This window comes from Triturus cristatus, chromosome 6 (genome assembly GCF_964204655.1).
Source record: "Triturus cristatus chromosome 6, aTriCri1.1, whole genome shotgun sequence".
Lineage (NCBI taxonomy): Eukaryota > Metazoa > Chordata > Amphibia > Caudata > Salamandridae > Triturus > Triturus cristatus.
This window is the reverse complement of record NC_140589.1, coordinates 38,659,704-38,675,549: the sequence shown is the minus strand read 5'-3', so window position 1 is coordinate 38,675,549 and position 15,846 is coordinate 38,659,704. Positions and strand designations below refer to the sequence as shown.

General features: G+C 44.5%; 1 protein-coding gene across 1 annotated transcript in view; it reads right to left on the bottom strand.

Annotated features, from left to right (window-relative positions):
* Positions 1–1,157: 1,157 nt before the first annotated feature.
* LOC146813711 (solute carrier family 22 member 7-like) overlaps positions 1,158–15,846 on the bottom strand; it is a 238,364-nt gene continuing 223,675 nt past the window's right edge. The window contains exon 9 of the mRNA XM_085609490.1: positions 1,158–1,368. Coding sequence (XP_085465616.1) covers positions 1,158–1,368 — 211 coding nt within the window. The remainder of the gene's footprint in view (positions 1,369–15,846) is intronic.

The window sequence follows — 15,846 nt, the reverse complement described above, 5'->3', positions numbered from 1 at the left end:
CAGTAGATAGACTGGGGTTCTGAATAGCAGGGTCCCAGTTAGACTAGTCAAAAACCAGCAAAACACCAGGCAAAAAGTGGGGTAACTATGCAGTCAGATCCTACCTTCGTACAGGGGGTAAATCAACCCTATGTGAAAGGGGAGGACACAACCTATTCAGATGTAAGTGTGAACCACCTCTCCCTCTCTCTGCCCAAGAAGACTATCAGTATGCAGATGAATGCAGATGTATACCCTGTCACACCCAGCCCTTCCTGTATTATGGCTGTCTAGAGAGTATGCACAAAGGGTAGCTGTCACCCAGCCAACACTTGTATTTGAGGAAGGGTGCAGCCACACAGAGCAAGGTTAAGAGCAGAGAAATGTCCACTTTTTAAAAGTGTCATTTTCTAAAATAGCAATACCACTAAAGAGGATTTATCACCACCATTCCAAAGATATTAAACATGAAGTAGCTGATCCTTTCCAATCAGGAATTACAGCTGAAAAGGTACTTTATAGAAATCCCCAATGCTAGCCTCTGCTAGGTGTAGGTCTCACAGAAGTGAAAAACAAAATAGTCAGCTTGTCACTACCAGGGCATTCAAAATATAAAGGTACATGTTCACCTTTTACTTACACAGCACCCTGTTTGATATGGAAAAATGGCTCCTTCAGAACACCAGAAACTAGCTTCTTGATCACGTGAATCAGGACTGTAAATCAAAAAAGGGTAGATCCAGTGAGAGTACCACTTTGGACAGATGTGGAGTAACCCCAACCTTAGAGCAGGCAGTGCAATTGTTCATGAAGGGTGTAGGATGCAGGTCTTATTATTTGATTGGATGTTACAAGTGCCCAGGCAACAAAGGGGTCTGCATGGGGTCACTGTGTAGCAATGGATACCAACCTCATTCTAAAATGAAAACAAAGCCAGAAAATAGAAATGTCTTGTCTTGCACCAGCTCATGTGTTTAGACATGAGATGCAGCAAGAGTGGTCAGTAGGAAGAGCTGGGGCAAGCAAGATTGCGTTTGAGAGAGAAAGGACATGGGATGATGTATCCAAGGTCAGCAGAGGGCACCAAGAGGCACGCATTGAATATTTCTGCATCCTTTCTATAGATCTTTCTAGATGTTTACCCAATAGGTAAACATTTATACTAATAATTATGAGCCTTACCATGCCTCTTCCACATCGTTTACTGTCTCCGGCAGCGGCACGTGAGCAGTCTCAGGAAGGCAAAAAAACACCAAGCTGGAGGCGATGGCCACAGAGCTGTAGATGATTTGTGGCAAATGCTTCCATTCTTCCTCCAGCAGCAAGATCAGCGAAGCCAAGGAAACACTTATGCGGCCAATGAATGAGTTGTACCCGAGGCCATTTTGCCTGGAGGAACAATATGAAAGAAAGGGCTGAAGCTGTGGCTGTTCATACACAGACTGGGGCACATCACACAAGGGTGTAGTAGCTCACTCTCATGAATGAATCTCCCACATCATCATCTTGCTCAACACCATTTCAGTTTTGTTTATTAAAAGTTGTTTGTCTCTTGCTAAAGAATTATTGTGTACAAACTTTGCAGAAACAGCAAAAGCATAAGGAGTTATAATTGGAAGGACAACTCTCGAAGAGGCTTAGTGGAGGACTTGCTATGGTTATTCATTCAGATGCATTTTAAATATGGATAGGCCCAGCTCCCCACCCACTTCCCTGCGACCGGTCCTCCCAAGATTAAAGGCCTTTGAGCCTCACTCCTTTGTCTTGAGGCTTCCACCTTGCTCCCTCTGCTCTCTCTTCTCTGCTGTCCTTTTCTCTTCAGCTCCTTTTCTCCTTTCTCTCTCATCTGCTCTTGTAGCTTCTGCCAAACTCTTTACTCTCACTTTCTACTCCTCTTGTGTCTGTAGATGTTTTCATTTCTAGCCTCTTTTACTCTTTCAATCTTGCCTCTGCCCCAAGCTCAGAGCTTCTTTTCATTCTGTTTTCTTTTGTCACTTTTTTCTGTGCCCTTTTCATGGCTCTCATCATTTATTTTTCGGTCTGTCATCATTCTGCCGAAGACTGTACTCCTGTATAGCGTCAGCGCTTGCTAACAGGGTGCCGACAGGCTTTCTCCTCTTGTTCCATGCGTTTCTCTTGACCTCTGACCTTGCTGCCGGTCTCTGCCAGAATTCGTTACATGTGCAATTTTTGCTCTATGTTTTAGTTCCTGATCCGGATACCCTCCCCACCTGGCCGGTGACGGCGTCCTTCTGCAAGTTCCCTGCACGCAGTGACTCCCTGGTGTCAGGCAACACCTAACTGATGGCGTACCAAGGAGGGGGACCTACTACACCCCCCTGTCTGGCTAGCAGAGAGTCCCCGGCCGATGGGGGTGAAGGACCTTCACAGCTACTTCCCATTGACTGAAGCAGAGGTCGGTACGCTTTGCCAGACTCAACATACACCGGTGAGTCTTGATTGGGGGTTTTAAATACTCCAGGTTGGGGTGTAGCAGGTAGCCCCTCATTTTAGAGCTGTGGAGGTTTTGCTCCCCTGGTGCAGGTGGTGGCGGTTACAGCACCCCTGTCATTGCACATCTTACTTGTGCTGGAACGATATTGTGGAGGCTGTGGCCAGTTGGGCTGCTCCTCTTGTGGTTGCAACAGTTTCTCAGGGCGACAGTTCTTAGGGTCCATAAACTCAGGTCTGAGTTGAGCTAACTCACCTCAGCGCCGCTGGTCCCGGGTACCCAGTGGGGCGCTGCCTCCTGCTGGATGCCAGAGGTGGTCTCCAGCTGTGCCTAGAGGGTCACCTAGGCACAAAGAGGATGGATTATCAGTTGTCCTATTGTCTATTATTGTTGGGTTCCTTGAGTTTTTCTATTGTTGTATTGTTATATGCCTCTCATATATTGTGGCCAAGTATAGTTAGGATTGTAGGGTATTGTTAGTATTTGTCAGACAATTTCTTTGTTGGGTATTGCGACGCTACATAGCTGACATTTGACGCTGCTAACTTTCTGACAAATATAATAAGCACTCTTCAAATACTTAACGCCACCATACCATATGTCTTCTTACATTACCGCCCATTTATCATGGACTGGCTGGCTGACTTATTATTATTTGCCCTGTATTGCACAATACCTCCCCTTTGCGTCCTGTTCCTGATGTCCTCTGACATACCAATAACATTGTTCCTATTTCCCATGTTACTCTTCTGGGATTAGTATAATAACACTGCACATAGTCACAGCACGCAGACTCTCTGACAGCGCTGCCACGCAGGGTCGCCAGAACTCGCTTCATGTTTTATGTGTTTGCCTGAACTGTACGAAGAGTTCACTATTCTGCAATATCTACTTGATTGTCTGGACCCCCTGGTGCAGTCCAGGGTGGCTTCAATTCTGCCTAGCCGTCCCTTCCTCCCGATTATGGGATAACGGGAGATTGCAAGGAGACAGAACTATTAATCTTTCTTCTAAATACTTTCCTGTCACCCTTCATTCTGTTCATGGGACGCCAGTAATCAGCACCCAGAACACTCTCTCATGCCTACTTATGAAAGCTTCGGTGAACTTGAATCAATTGACCTGTCTGTTTGCCTGACGAATGGCTCCTTCTGCTATCGCAACAGCTGGAGAGTGGCTGTGAAGCACATGATAGCGTTTGTTTACCCACTGTGTTGTCTGTTCATAGTATAGTACGAGACCCCACCCATCTGTCTGGTGTATCTGAACTGTTGCTGAACTGCGAGGAAGGTTAGTGCTCGCGCTTCACACATTTTCCACACTCATCTCTCACAATGGGAAACACACTCTGTAAAAATAATTTAGACAGCAGTCAGCCAGCCCCCCCAAAAGACTCCCCGGCATACAATGTGGCCCTACGCCAAGGACTGCACTCCATACTATTTATACATAAATGGCATGATCTGACAGCTAGGAGACCGGACTTACAATTCCTGCTTCAAGGAACGTGCAACATCAATAAATTGTCATATTTGAGACAAATGTTGGAATTAAAAGGCAAAAAGATAAGGCCAGCAGAATGGGAATAATGTTTTCAGTGGGATCTGATTCTATGCAACAAGCGCGCAACTAATGATGTGAAATCGAAAGTTCACAGGGAGTTATTAGACGCCAAGAACAAGGTGCTAAATGAAATAAGTAAGCAGAAAATAAACGAGGATTGGAGAAAAGTGCAAATGGATATTGTAGGATTATACCCATGCATGCCAGTAGATAAAGAAAAGCAGGGAGGTAAGGAAGATAAGGGAGACGAGGACTCAGTACTAGAGGACCTTCTAATGGGGCGAATAAGATCCACAACAGTTTCACCCTCCGCTCCCACAGAAAAATCCCCGTAGCTAACTCAACAGCACAAGACAGATGCTGTAGCCTTAACACGCAAGCTTATCAACAAAGAGGCTACCAAGATAGACTTGGACACCGTCCAAGACATTGCTGTTCTGCAGCTAATGAGGACAGAGGCAGTCCACGTTGCCAGTAAACATAGTGATAAGAAAAAACTGCTGCAGGCTCAATGTGCACAAAGAGACATAACGCAACTGAAGGGATGAATAGTCTGTGTAGAGTTGTTGGTAAAGGTTTATTGGGAAGTACAGAGAGCCATCCCTTATGTTACCAAGCCACAGGTGCCAACTGACAGTGGTAGAACACAGGACAACAGTAATCTTGCAACACTCTGAATGACATATGAGAGTTCTAAGAGTGATCTAATAACCTGACATCACCACACTTCCCCCCTTAAATAAAACAACTTTTGAAAAACATAACAAGAGAAGAAGTAGACAAAGAAAGTATAAAAGAAAGAGGAGAACAATTAAAAAATAAGAACTGAGAAAGTAACACATTATACTGAAGCAAAAAGCACGTATTGAAAGTTAGACATAGTCATGTAGATTTCGAGGTCTAGAACAAATTCTAGTGCTTTTCCTAACACCATCCCCACCTGAAACATTTTGATTGCATTTGCTAATGTTGGAAGAAAAGGAAGAGTCCTTGGCAATACGAGAGGTGCTCCACCAATTACCATTCGACAGCTTACGGCATTCTTTCGTATGTCTACAATTTGTTGTGACTCAAGAAATTTAGAAAAACATTTTCTCACTGAAACTGGGTTTTTGACTCTAACTCAGTCTCCAATAGATAATCTCTGAGGTTCCTTTCTACTTGAAGATTGACAAGATTTGGAACAAACTTCACTTGAAGTTTTCCATGCAGATTCCCATATCACTGACCTGATGAAAAGATTTTACCATCCAAAAAGGATACACTTGACTAGACGCTTTTCTGCCTCTCATAAGTTCAAATGGAGAGAAGTTGGTTGCAACATGAGGTGACGTGCGATATGACCAAACAAGATCTTTAATAGCTTGAAAAACACAAGACTTAGATCTGAAGGCTGCTTGTACACATTCCACCACGACTCTATTAAACCTCTTTGTTTTGCCATTACTTTGTGGATGATAGAGTGGAGTTCTGGTGTGTTTTATGCCACAGGAACGCAAAAACTGAGTCATTTCATGTGACACAAATTGCACACCATTGTCCGTGAGAATTTCTTCTGGGCAGCCTTCTCTTGTGAAAATGTTGTTCAAACAGTTAATGACACTGTTTGAATTTGGTACAGAAATGGGTTTAACCTCAACCCATCTAGATAGATGGTCAATAAAAACTAAGAAATATCTCGAACTGGAAGGAAGTACATGAAATGGACCAAGAAAGTCCATACCAATTTTTAGCCATGCTCTACTGGGAGGAAGAACAGGAGATTCAATAGTACCTTCAAGTACTAACACTTTGTCGCTAGTATTGCAACACAAACAATTCTTAACCAAACTATCTATTTGGATGTCCATTCTGGGCCACCAGAAATCATTCCTAACTTTCCTTTTTGTAATAGTTGACCCAAGATGACCAGAGTGCGCGGCTAGAACAATCTTCTCCCGATAGAGATTAGGAGGAATGAGTTTGTCACCCCTAATTATTTTCCTACCTTCTACTGAAAGTTCATCACTGACTTTCCAGAACATCTGAAGTTCGGGTGACAAACACTTCTCTTTTTGCCATCCTTTCTTTATCAAAGATGCAACCTCCTTAAGAATAGGATCCTTATCAATTTGCATGATCCAATCTTCCTCTGCAAAAGATAAATTCTCCTGACTAATAAGTACTACAAAACACTTCTCAACCTCACTTTCCCATTCTTGATCATCCAGATCTGAAATAGGAAGTCTCGACAAACAGTCTGCTCTACAATTTTTCCCTCCAAGAATGTATTCCACAGTAAAGGTGTATTCAATAAGCTTCGTGGACAAGTGTGCTATGCGTGCAGTGGTACGTTTGACATTTTTACCAGAGAGAATGTCTACAAGGGGGCGATTGTCAGTCTTGAGAATAAAGGATCTACCCCATACATATGGTTTGAACTTTTCCACACTCCAAACACAAGCTAAAAGCTCTTTTTCAATTACAGAGTACTTCCGTTCGACCGGATGGAGAGTCCTGGAAGCAAATCCAACTGTGTCTTCCTTTCCATTAGCGTATTGTGAGACCATACTCAGAGGCATCAACAGTAATGACCGTTTGATTTCCTTCTATGAACGCTTGCAGAGCAGGCGCTTGAACGATACGGTTTTTGATAGTCTGAAAACCTTTTTGACATTCTTCAGACCATACATAATTTGCACCTTTCTTAAGCAGTGCTCTAAAACACTCTGTGGTCTTCGCAAAATCTTTCATAAATTTAGAGTAGAATTCACAGAGACCTAGAAATGACATTAGTTGTTCTTTGTTCTGAGGAGGGGGAGTATCGACTATACTTTTTTATAAGACCTGGTCTGGGTTTGATGCCACACTCAGAGATTACATGGCCTAGATACTCAATTTCCCTTACTTTGAAAATGCATTTACTTTTTTGCAAAGTGACACCTCTATTTGTTAAGACATTGAACACTTTGTCAATGATAGTATCATGTTCAGCCTCACTTTGAGTAAATATGAGGATATCGTCTTGAAAAACCACTACGTTTGGATTATTATTGAACATTTCTGTCATTAACCTTTGGAATATGGCTGCGGCTGAGGCGAGACCAAAGGGGAGATGACAAAACTGAAAGACACCATCTGGAGTGACAAATGCTGTGAGATGTCGGGACTGAGGATGTAATTCCACTTGATGGTAAGCAGCTTTGAGATCAAGTTTAATGAACCAGGAAGAGGACCCTACTTTTGCGATAAGATCTTCAATACGTGGAAGGGGAAAACTATCGACCCAAATAGCTTCGTTAAGGCTCCTTAAATCAACACACATCCTCAAGTCCCCAGATCTCTTTTTGGCCAAAACAATGGGAGAAAGCCAAAGAGTGGACTCGACTTTCTCTATTATGCCTTGCTCACATAAAGATTGTAAATGCTTAGAAAGGTCACTTCTAATACTTAAAGGAACATTGCGAAGTCTATGTTTAATTGGTATGGTACCTTCTTTGATCTTGATAAAATGTTGGAAATCAGTAATTTTACCTAAGCGATCGTCAAAGATCTTTGCATATTTGTTTTCCCGCGAAGTAGCTAATTGGGTGTCAATAGTAGAGCTAATATTTTTAAGAAGATTATGATGACTTTGATGATCAATGAAAACTGGATTTGGCAGACCGGGTTTGATGGTAAGACCAAACTCAGCTTGATGTATGAGACCAAGGACATTGATGCCCCATTTGGCTACGTACACTTTACAATTAATAATTATATTGAAAACACTGATTTTTGCCCAAAAACAGCCAAGTAAGTCAATTTTGCTACCCTCAAAGGCTACTGTGAGTATGTCAGGAAGTAGTAAACTTTTGTTGGACCAATGCTTGAGATATTTATCTTGTGACACTATGGTGATACGAGCACCCATGTCGACAAGGAGTTGAATGTGATTATTGTCAATGAAGACATCAATTTCTGGGTCAGGAATATGTTGTGTAACACAGTTGTCTGAACAATTTTTAACTACTACGAGATATTCTTGATTAGTGACATTCTCAATGAGTTGAACATCAGAGTCATTGAGTACACATTCAGAATCATTGAGTACACATCTTACATTGCCTCGTTTACCCCCCATGCAAACATTTGCAAAATGCCCTAATTTTCCACATTTACTACAACCAAAACTAATAGACCGCAAATGGCTACAACAAATCAACGACACTTCAGCAGACGACACTATGTCCTTAACCCAGTATCAGTGTCTGGATTGGGACGCTTGTACATACGTACAGCTTACACAGCCCATGACATTGGACTACTAGAACAGGCAATACTAGGGACTCAACAGCCTGCACCACAGGCTAGGTATGACAGTTTCAGTAAAATAAATAGTGCCACTTCATCCCCACACGGCTCGCCCTCAGCACTAAAGAGACTACTGAAATCAAACGCAGCCAAATGCCAGGATTTACTACAGCAGATGGTGGGAGGAACACTAGCAGTAGATGCCTTCACACAACACCACAACAGACCGTACGTAGAAAGGGTCCTGTCACTGGCACGAGCACAGTTAATAGAAAAGGGCGCCCAAGCTCATAATGCTTATGTCCAAAGAGCAAAGGCCACAGGCCCAGATACTACAGGTGTAGTTCCACCACTACCTGCACAGTATGAATGGGATATAGCGAGGTTCAGCTTCACAGACTCGGACCTGCAAACATACAAAGAGGAAGACATGAAAGACAGACTACAATATGCAGTAGAAAAACTGCAACAGTGGAAGCAGCTGCTGAACACATTTGCAGTCTTGGAAGTAGTCCAGACCCTCACCCCTCACACGGGGACACCAGCACCATCAATGGCTGCCCCACCAGCATTAATAATGCCCCTTCGAGAAATACCACCTCCACCAGGTAGTAAAAATAACGAATTAGCATATGTCCATGTCCCTTGGTCTAGACAAGACATTATGTGCTTTACTAAAGACTTCCCCAAGCTCAGAGAAGAGCCAAGGGAATGGTACGCTGAGCTAAACAGGATGGCGGTTTTGGGAGGACTGTTATGGAGAGATTTTGACACCTTATTTAATATAATAGTTCCAAAGGATCTGTGGGAAGATTGTTAAAGGAAAGTGGAGTGGCCAAAAGGGGAGCCAGAAAGGGGGAAGGGAGGAGCACCAGGAGATGAAGTTGATAAGAAATACAGAGAAGTAGTGAATACCTAAAAGAGAAAATACCAGAAGACAAGGTAGATTGGAACAAGATCACACATACCAAACAAGAAAAAGATGAGAGTGTGAACTCCTATTTTGACAGCCTTCTACAAGTCTATCAGCAGAACAGCGGGCTGAAAAATCCAATGGGAGAAGCCATGCCAGCCTTTGTCACCACTTTCGTCCAAGGCCTGAGACCACCTAGTAAAACACACTTACAAACATCGTTTGTTTGCTGGCAGCAAGAACCCATAGAAAAGGGGCTGGAAATAGCAAGATACTGCTCCGATTATCAGTCCAATGTACAGACAATGGAAGCAGAGAAAATAAAGAAAGAAAAAGTCACAGTAATGGTAGCAGAAGAAAGGTTCTACACAAGTCAGCAAGGAAGAGGGAGGGGCTGAGGTAGGGGGAAGGGTACAGGAATACCACAGAATGGCAGGTCAGCCTCCCTACCGCCACCAGGTACAGCTTGCTTCTACTGTAAGGACCCCAGCCACTGGAAAGCAGACTGCCCAATATTAAAAAAAAAAATGCTGAAGGCAGGCCCAAACAGAATAGGGGACAGGACAAACAACAATAGTAGTATAACACCCAGCGCGCAGAGTATAGATATAATGGACAGCCATGTCCAACAACATGCCCCCAACACAGCAGGATTGGACAGGGAGGGACGGGTGGGGACAGCAGGACAATGGCTTCCCACCGCTGCCCCAAGATTTATTCTAGGGATGCCTGAAAGTGGAAGGCTGCCTAATAGCTCCAGCCATAGCAGTGGATCAATCAGGTCCATATGTAGAGGGAACAGTTTTGGGCAAAATTGTACCCTTCTTGATAGACAGGCGAGCTCAAAGATCAATGTTAAAGGCGTCAGTGACGCCTGAGGCACGACTTTCGGGAATACAGGTTACAGCAGACGGAATGGCAGGACAACCAATAGATGAATATCTCACACAGCCACTGCAATTAAGGGGAAACATCCTTAACATCGCAGTCAGTACACCGCAATGCCGTTACATCGCGGTCGTTACAACGAACGCGATGTAACCACGCTATGCCATTACAATGCAAGTCTTTACATCGACTTGCGCTAGATGGCGGGCTAACATTACAAATAGTGTAGTTTACTACCCCAACACCTTCCCTACTGTTAAGTGGACTGGAGTTGGAATAGTAAATTACACTTTTCTAATGTTAGCACGCCATCTAGCGCAAGCCGATGTAAAGACTTGTGTTGTAATGGCATAGCGTGGTAACATCGCAGTCGTAACAACCGCGATGTAACGACACGCTTTGTACTGACTCGCGTTGTTACTTCATACATCCCAATTAAGGGTAGGCACCATCACTGTCAACCATCAGTTTATCCTCAGCAGATTCTGTCCAGTGAACTTGCTAGGTAGGGACTTGCTTTGTAAATTGCAATGCACCATACACAGCTCACCAACAGGGGTCTTTCTAGAAAGCAGATCTAATGGTCTGATGTTACAAGCTTTCATGACCTGCACTGACCCCGTCATACCCTCAGAGCTGCGCAACTGTGTGCCACCCCAAGTTTGGGCTACCAGTACAAATGACGTAGGACAGGTGCTGAATTACCCGCCAGTACAGATTGAATTGAAGACAGGAGCCCCCCTCCCGAGAGTACCAGAGTACAACATTTCAAAGGAAGGGGAGGAGGGCATAGCACCGGTAATACAGGACCTGCTGAGGCAGGGAATAAGAAGGGAAATATGCTCTAGCCTAGTGGTTCCCAAACTTTTCACTCCTGAGGACCCCCATAGAGTCACTATTGGAAGCCGGGGACCCCCAAGCAATTTGTATAATTTAAATGTCAAACATTAAAACTGTAATTCAAAAGAATAAACACACATGTGTGTACATCAAACAAAGACTAGACTTGAATTACTAACGGTTTTAGTATTTTTATATTTAAACTATTTGCAAAAATCGAAAAACCTTAATGGGAAGGTTGTTGCTGCATCTTGCGACTAACTTTTCATTGTTTGGTTTTATTTCGCTGCCCGAGGCTCCTGGTCCTGCCAATGGCTGGACTGGAAACCTAAAGCTGCTCTGGCAAATGTTGTCACACCAGTCACTGTACAGAGCCCACCAAGTGCAGAGGGTGAGCCAGACCACTACAAACTGGGCTTTGGTGGGCTCTCCCCCAAGAAAATTTGAGAGAAAATGGTGCATTTTACAACACATTTGTCATTATATATTGAATTGTATTCGCTTTTAAAGAATAGTAAATAATGAGCTGACTACGCACCAGAATACAACAGTCTTTTGGCAATCTTCAATGACTGACAATTTTCAATGATTCCCTCACTACTACCCTCCAACAGTGCCTCTCATCTTCTCACTCTCTGAGCTATGCACAAAACAAAATACTGCTTTTAAAAAAATGCATTGTAGACATTCTTCACAACAGGCATATTAACCATCTGTGCTTCCTTAGATTAGTCAAAGCTGCCACTGGACAAAACCCCCATCTCTCTCCAGCAGGTACATTAATCACGGAGCTATCTTGACACTTTTATTGCTGCCCAAAAACTGATGATTATACAAGGAACTTTGCAGTGCTTTTAAAACTGCTGCCTGTGGACCCCCTGGGAATGTGTCACGGACCCCTGGGGGTCCACGGACCCCAGTTTGGGAACCACTGCCAATGCAATACACCAATACTCCCTGTCAAGAAAGCATCAAAGGGCCTGGATGGGGCCCCCGTATACCGTTTTACACAAGATCTGAGGGAATTGAACAAAATAGTGATACCTTCCTTCCCAGTAGTTCCAAACCCAGCAACAATATTGCCCAATATCCCAGTCACAGCCACACACTTCACAGTGCTGGATTTGAGCTCCGCCTTCTTTACCATCCCCGTGCACCCAGACTGCCAGTATCTTTTTAGTTTTAGTTACAAAGGGAGGAGACTAACATGGGCAAGGCTCCGTCAAGGCTTTACAGAATCACCCTCCATCTTTACGAATGCACTAAAGACAGACCTAGACTCCCTGGTACTGAAGGAAGGTTCAACTCTCATCCAGTACATAGATGATTTACTACTGGTCTCACCTTCAAGGGATGCTTGCGTACAGGACACTATTGCCGTCCTGTGCCACCTAGCAATGAAAGGTTACAAGGTTTCCCCCAAGAAATTACAGTTCTGCCTCACTGCTGTGACATATTCAGGCCATGAACTGTCCGAAGGGGCCAGGAGAATATTACCTGACAGGATATCAACGATCACCCACTTTCCCCGACCACGCACACAAAAAGAGGTTCGGGCATTTTTGGGGGTGGCGGGATACTGTTGTCACTGGATCCCAAATTTCTCCCTCATTGCAAAGCCATTACAAGCACTAACACACAAAGAGATCCCAGACGTGGTACCTTGGCCACCGGATTGTGACAAGGCATTCAACAAACTCAAAAGTGAGCTGAGTAGAGCACCAGCACTAGGTCTCCCAGATTACAACAAAGATTTCCGCCTGTTCTGCCATGAGAAAGGAGGGTGCTCACTAAGGGTATTAAGTCAAAAGCACAGATCCTACTACCGCCCAGTAGCATACTACTCAGCCACACTAGACCCAGTGGCCTCTGCGCTCCCGCCTTGCCAACGAGCAGTGGCGGCAGCAGCACTAGCGTTAGAACAGTCTGAGAGCATAGTGCTAGCACACACAATGATTTTGCACGTTCCCCATGCGGTGGACACACTGCTCACGTCCGCTAAGACTCAGCACCTAACAAATGCACAACTTACTAGGTATGAACTGATACTGTTAGCACCACACATTGCCATCAGGAGATGCACCTCTTTCAACCCAGCATGCCTTTTGCCGACAGAGCACGAGCTGGATGATCTAGAATCAGACGATACCTTTCACGATTTTGCATTAGCAATTGACAGACACACGAAGGTGCGCCCAGACTTGAAAGACACACCACTTCCCGATGCCCAAGGGGACTTGTTTGTAGATGGATCCTGCCTCCGGGATGACCAAGGAACTTTGCAAGCATCCTACGCAGTGGGCACAGATAATAAACTACTGGAAGAGGGAAGGTTGGCAAATGCCAAAAGCGCACAAGCAGCCGAACTCATGGCACTAACAAGGGCATGCACATTGGCTAAAGGGAAAAGAGCGAACATATACACAGACAGCCAGTATGCCTTTGGAGTGGTCCATGATTTTGCCCAGCTGTGGTCAATGAAGGGATTCCTCACATCAGCTGGCCAACAAATAACACACGCCCAATTAATCAGTGACCTTCTCCAAGCCCTGTTATTACCATCAAAAGTGGCTATCATCAAATGTGCAGCACACACTTCAGCAAAGGACTATGTGTCGAAAGGAAATACATTCACTGATGGGGAGGCAAAGAGAATAGCACTGACAGGCTGTCAGCTAGCTATGGTACAGATAATAAGCAACATCAATGACACAGATACTACCAATGATTCATTACATTTTGATCGCATACACATTCAGAGCAAAGTGGAGAAAATGAAAAGGAGGATTGGGTGAAGGGTGGGTGTGTGCAAATAAAGGAAGGATTATGGACAGGGCCAAATGGGAAACTATGCCTACCTTCATCCATGCTTCCCTCCATGGCACACCTTTTTCATGGTCCCTCACACGTTGGCCGGGACAGCATGATCAGACTATTTTCCCAATGTTGGTACAGCTGCAAGTTTCGACAAATAGCAGAAAGACTTTGCAGGCAGTGCACTGTTTGCACACAATACAATACTGGGAAGGGTACACAAACTGCACCTGGACATTTGCCACCGCCCCACGGACGCTTTGAGAGCCTCCAGTTGGACTTCATTGACATGCCCCCCACCCACAAGTACAAACATGTGTTGGTAAATGTGTGCATGTCAGTAAGTGGACCGAAGCATACCCAACAAAGAACTCTGATGCACATACGGTTGCTAAATGCCTCCTACATGAACTTATCCCACGCTTCGGAATTCCAGGCCTTCCGAGCTCCGACAACGGCCCTGCGATCCTTTCCCATGTCATAGGGGGAATATGTAAGGGGCTTGGGGTCACACAGAAACTGCACTGCACCTATCACCCACCCGCAGCGGGCGCGGTGGAGAGGAAGAATGGGGTGTTGAAGAATAAGATTGGAAAAATGTGTGCATCAACTGAAATTTCATGGGTAGATGCATTATCACTAGCCCTGCTGGCAATGAGAAGCACACCAGATAGGGTAAAGAAACTCAGCCCCCAGAAAATCGTATTTGGCCGCCCCATGAACATTGCAGGCCATATGTCCACTGCTCTACTATCAATAACAGACGATTTGCTTTTAGGTTATTGCAAAAAATTAACAGAGACCTTACGTTATCTTCATCGCCAGGTTCTGCAGGCTCTTCCAGAAGCAGCAACTCCACCACCACATGATCTGCAGCCTGGTGATTGGATCTGGGTAAAGGCCCACACCCGACGGCACTGCCTCCAGCCAAGGTGGAAGGGACCGCACCAGATCCTCTTAACCACAGCAACAGCCGTCAAGTGCGAAGGGCTGACATCCTGCATACACAGCTCCCACACCAAGAAAGCAGCAGGGCCAAACAGCAGAGAATCAGCTCCACCAGCACCACCAGTGACATCTGAGGCACCTCACAGGTACAACCTTCGCTCCACCAGACAAGCAAGAACGGAGAATTAGTGAAGAAGAGGCAGTTCCCTGCTCGCTGAAGGCCAGGCCTCCAACAGTAGAAACAGCATACCAGAGGCAGTCCCCTGCTGTGCATGGCAGGTCAGGACCCGGGTATCATCCGTCCGAAAACAGTGCCAACTGTCAAGTGCTAGTAACCTCTGACAGTACACAACACAGGCACCAACGATCCTTTTCAAGTGTTGCTGGGTCTGCGCCAATTCAATTCCAATAACGACACAGAACCTGCTAGGTAGATACCAAAGACAAAGCTATCAAGGACACGCTTATTACATGAATAGCATCATTTGATTGCAAATGCCAATAATAAGGTCTGGAAGACTCAGATCTCTGCGGATACAAGTGGAAGAGTCAGAACTAATAATTCGCATAAAACTGCTGTCTCATGAGATAGAGATAGAGGCAGTACTGCAATTGACTGTGCCAAACCCTCCCCTATTAAGTGGACTAAGAAGCCTAATTTTGCACAACATTTCATTCCCCACTTTCGGATATCAGGTACCAGCGCAAGATATTGCAGCAACACGTCTTGACATTTTAGATTGCGTTGTTTATGCAATAGCGGACACTGGTTCTGGCCTTATAAGAGGCGTTGATTAAAGGCACTGGTCAAAGTGAAGAGAAGAAATATAAGAGACTATTCCAGGACACCTTTACAAACGCCTACAAACATGCCAAGACCAAGGGCAGAAGAAAATAAATGGCCATCAGTGCTACTGGCAATACTATTGCCAGTCCCAGGGATAATAGTGACTGCACTGATAATAATATTAGCAAAAGAGCAAAAGACATTGAAATACCGGTAATCAACGTCCGGCAGGGGGATGGGAGCGATCAAAATGTGACTTATGATGAGAAAAAAATAGATTTTCAAGAGAAAGACATTTTGGGGGAGGTTGACATTAAAGAAGGAGAAGAAAGGGAGTTGTGGGACGAATATCATGGATATAAATACGTTGAAGTGCTAAAAATGTATGTA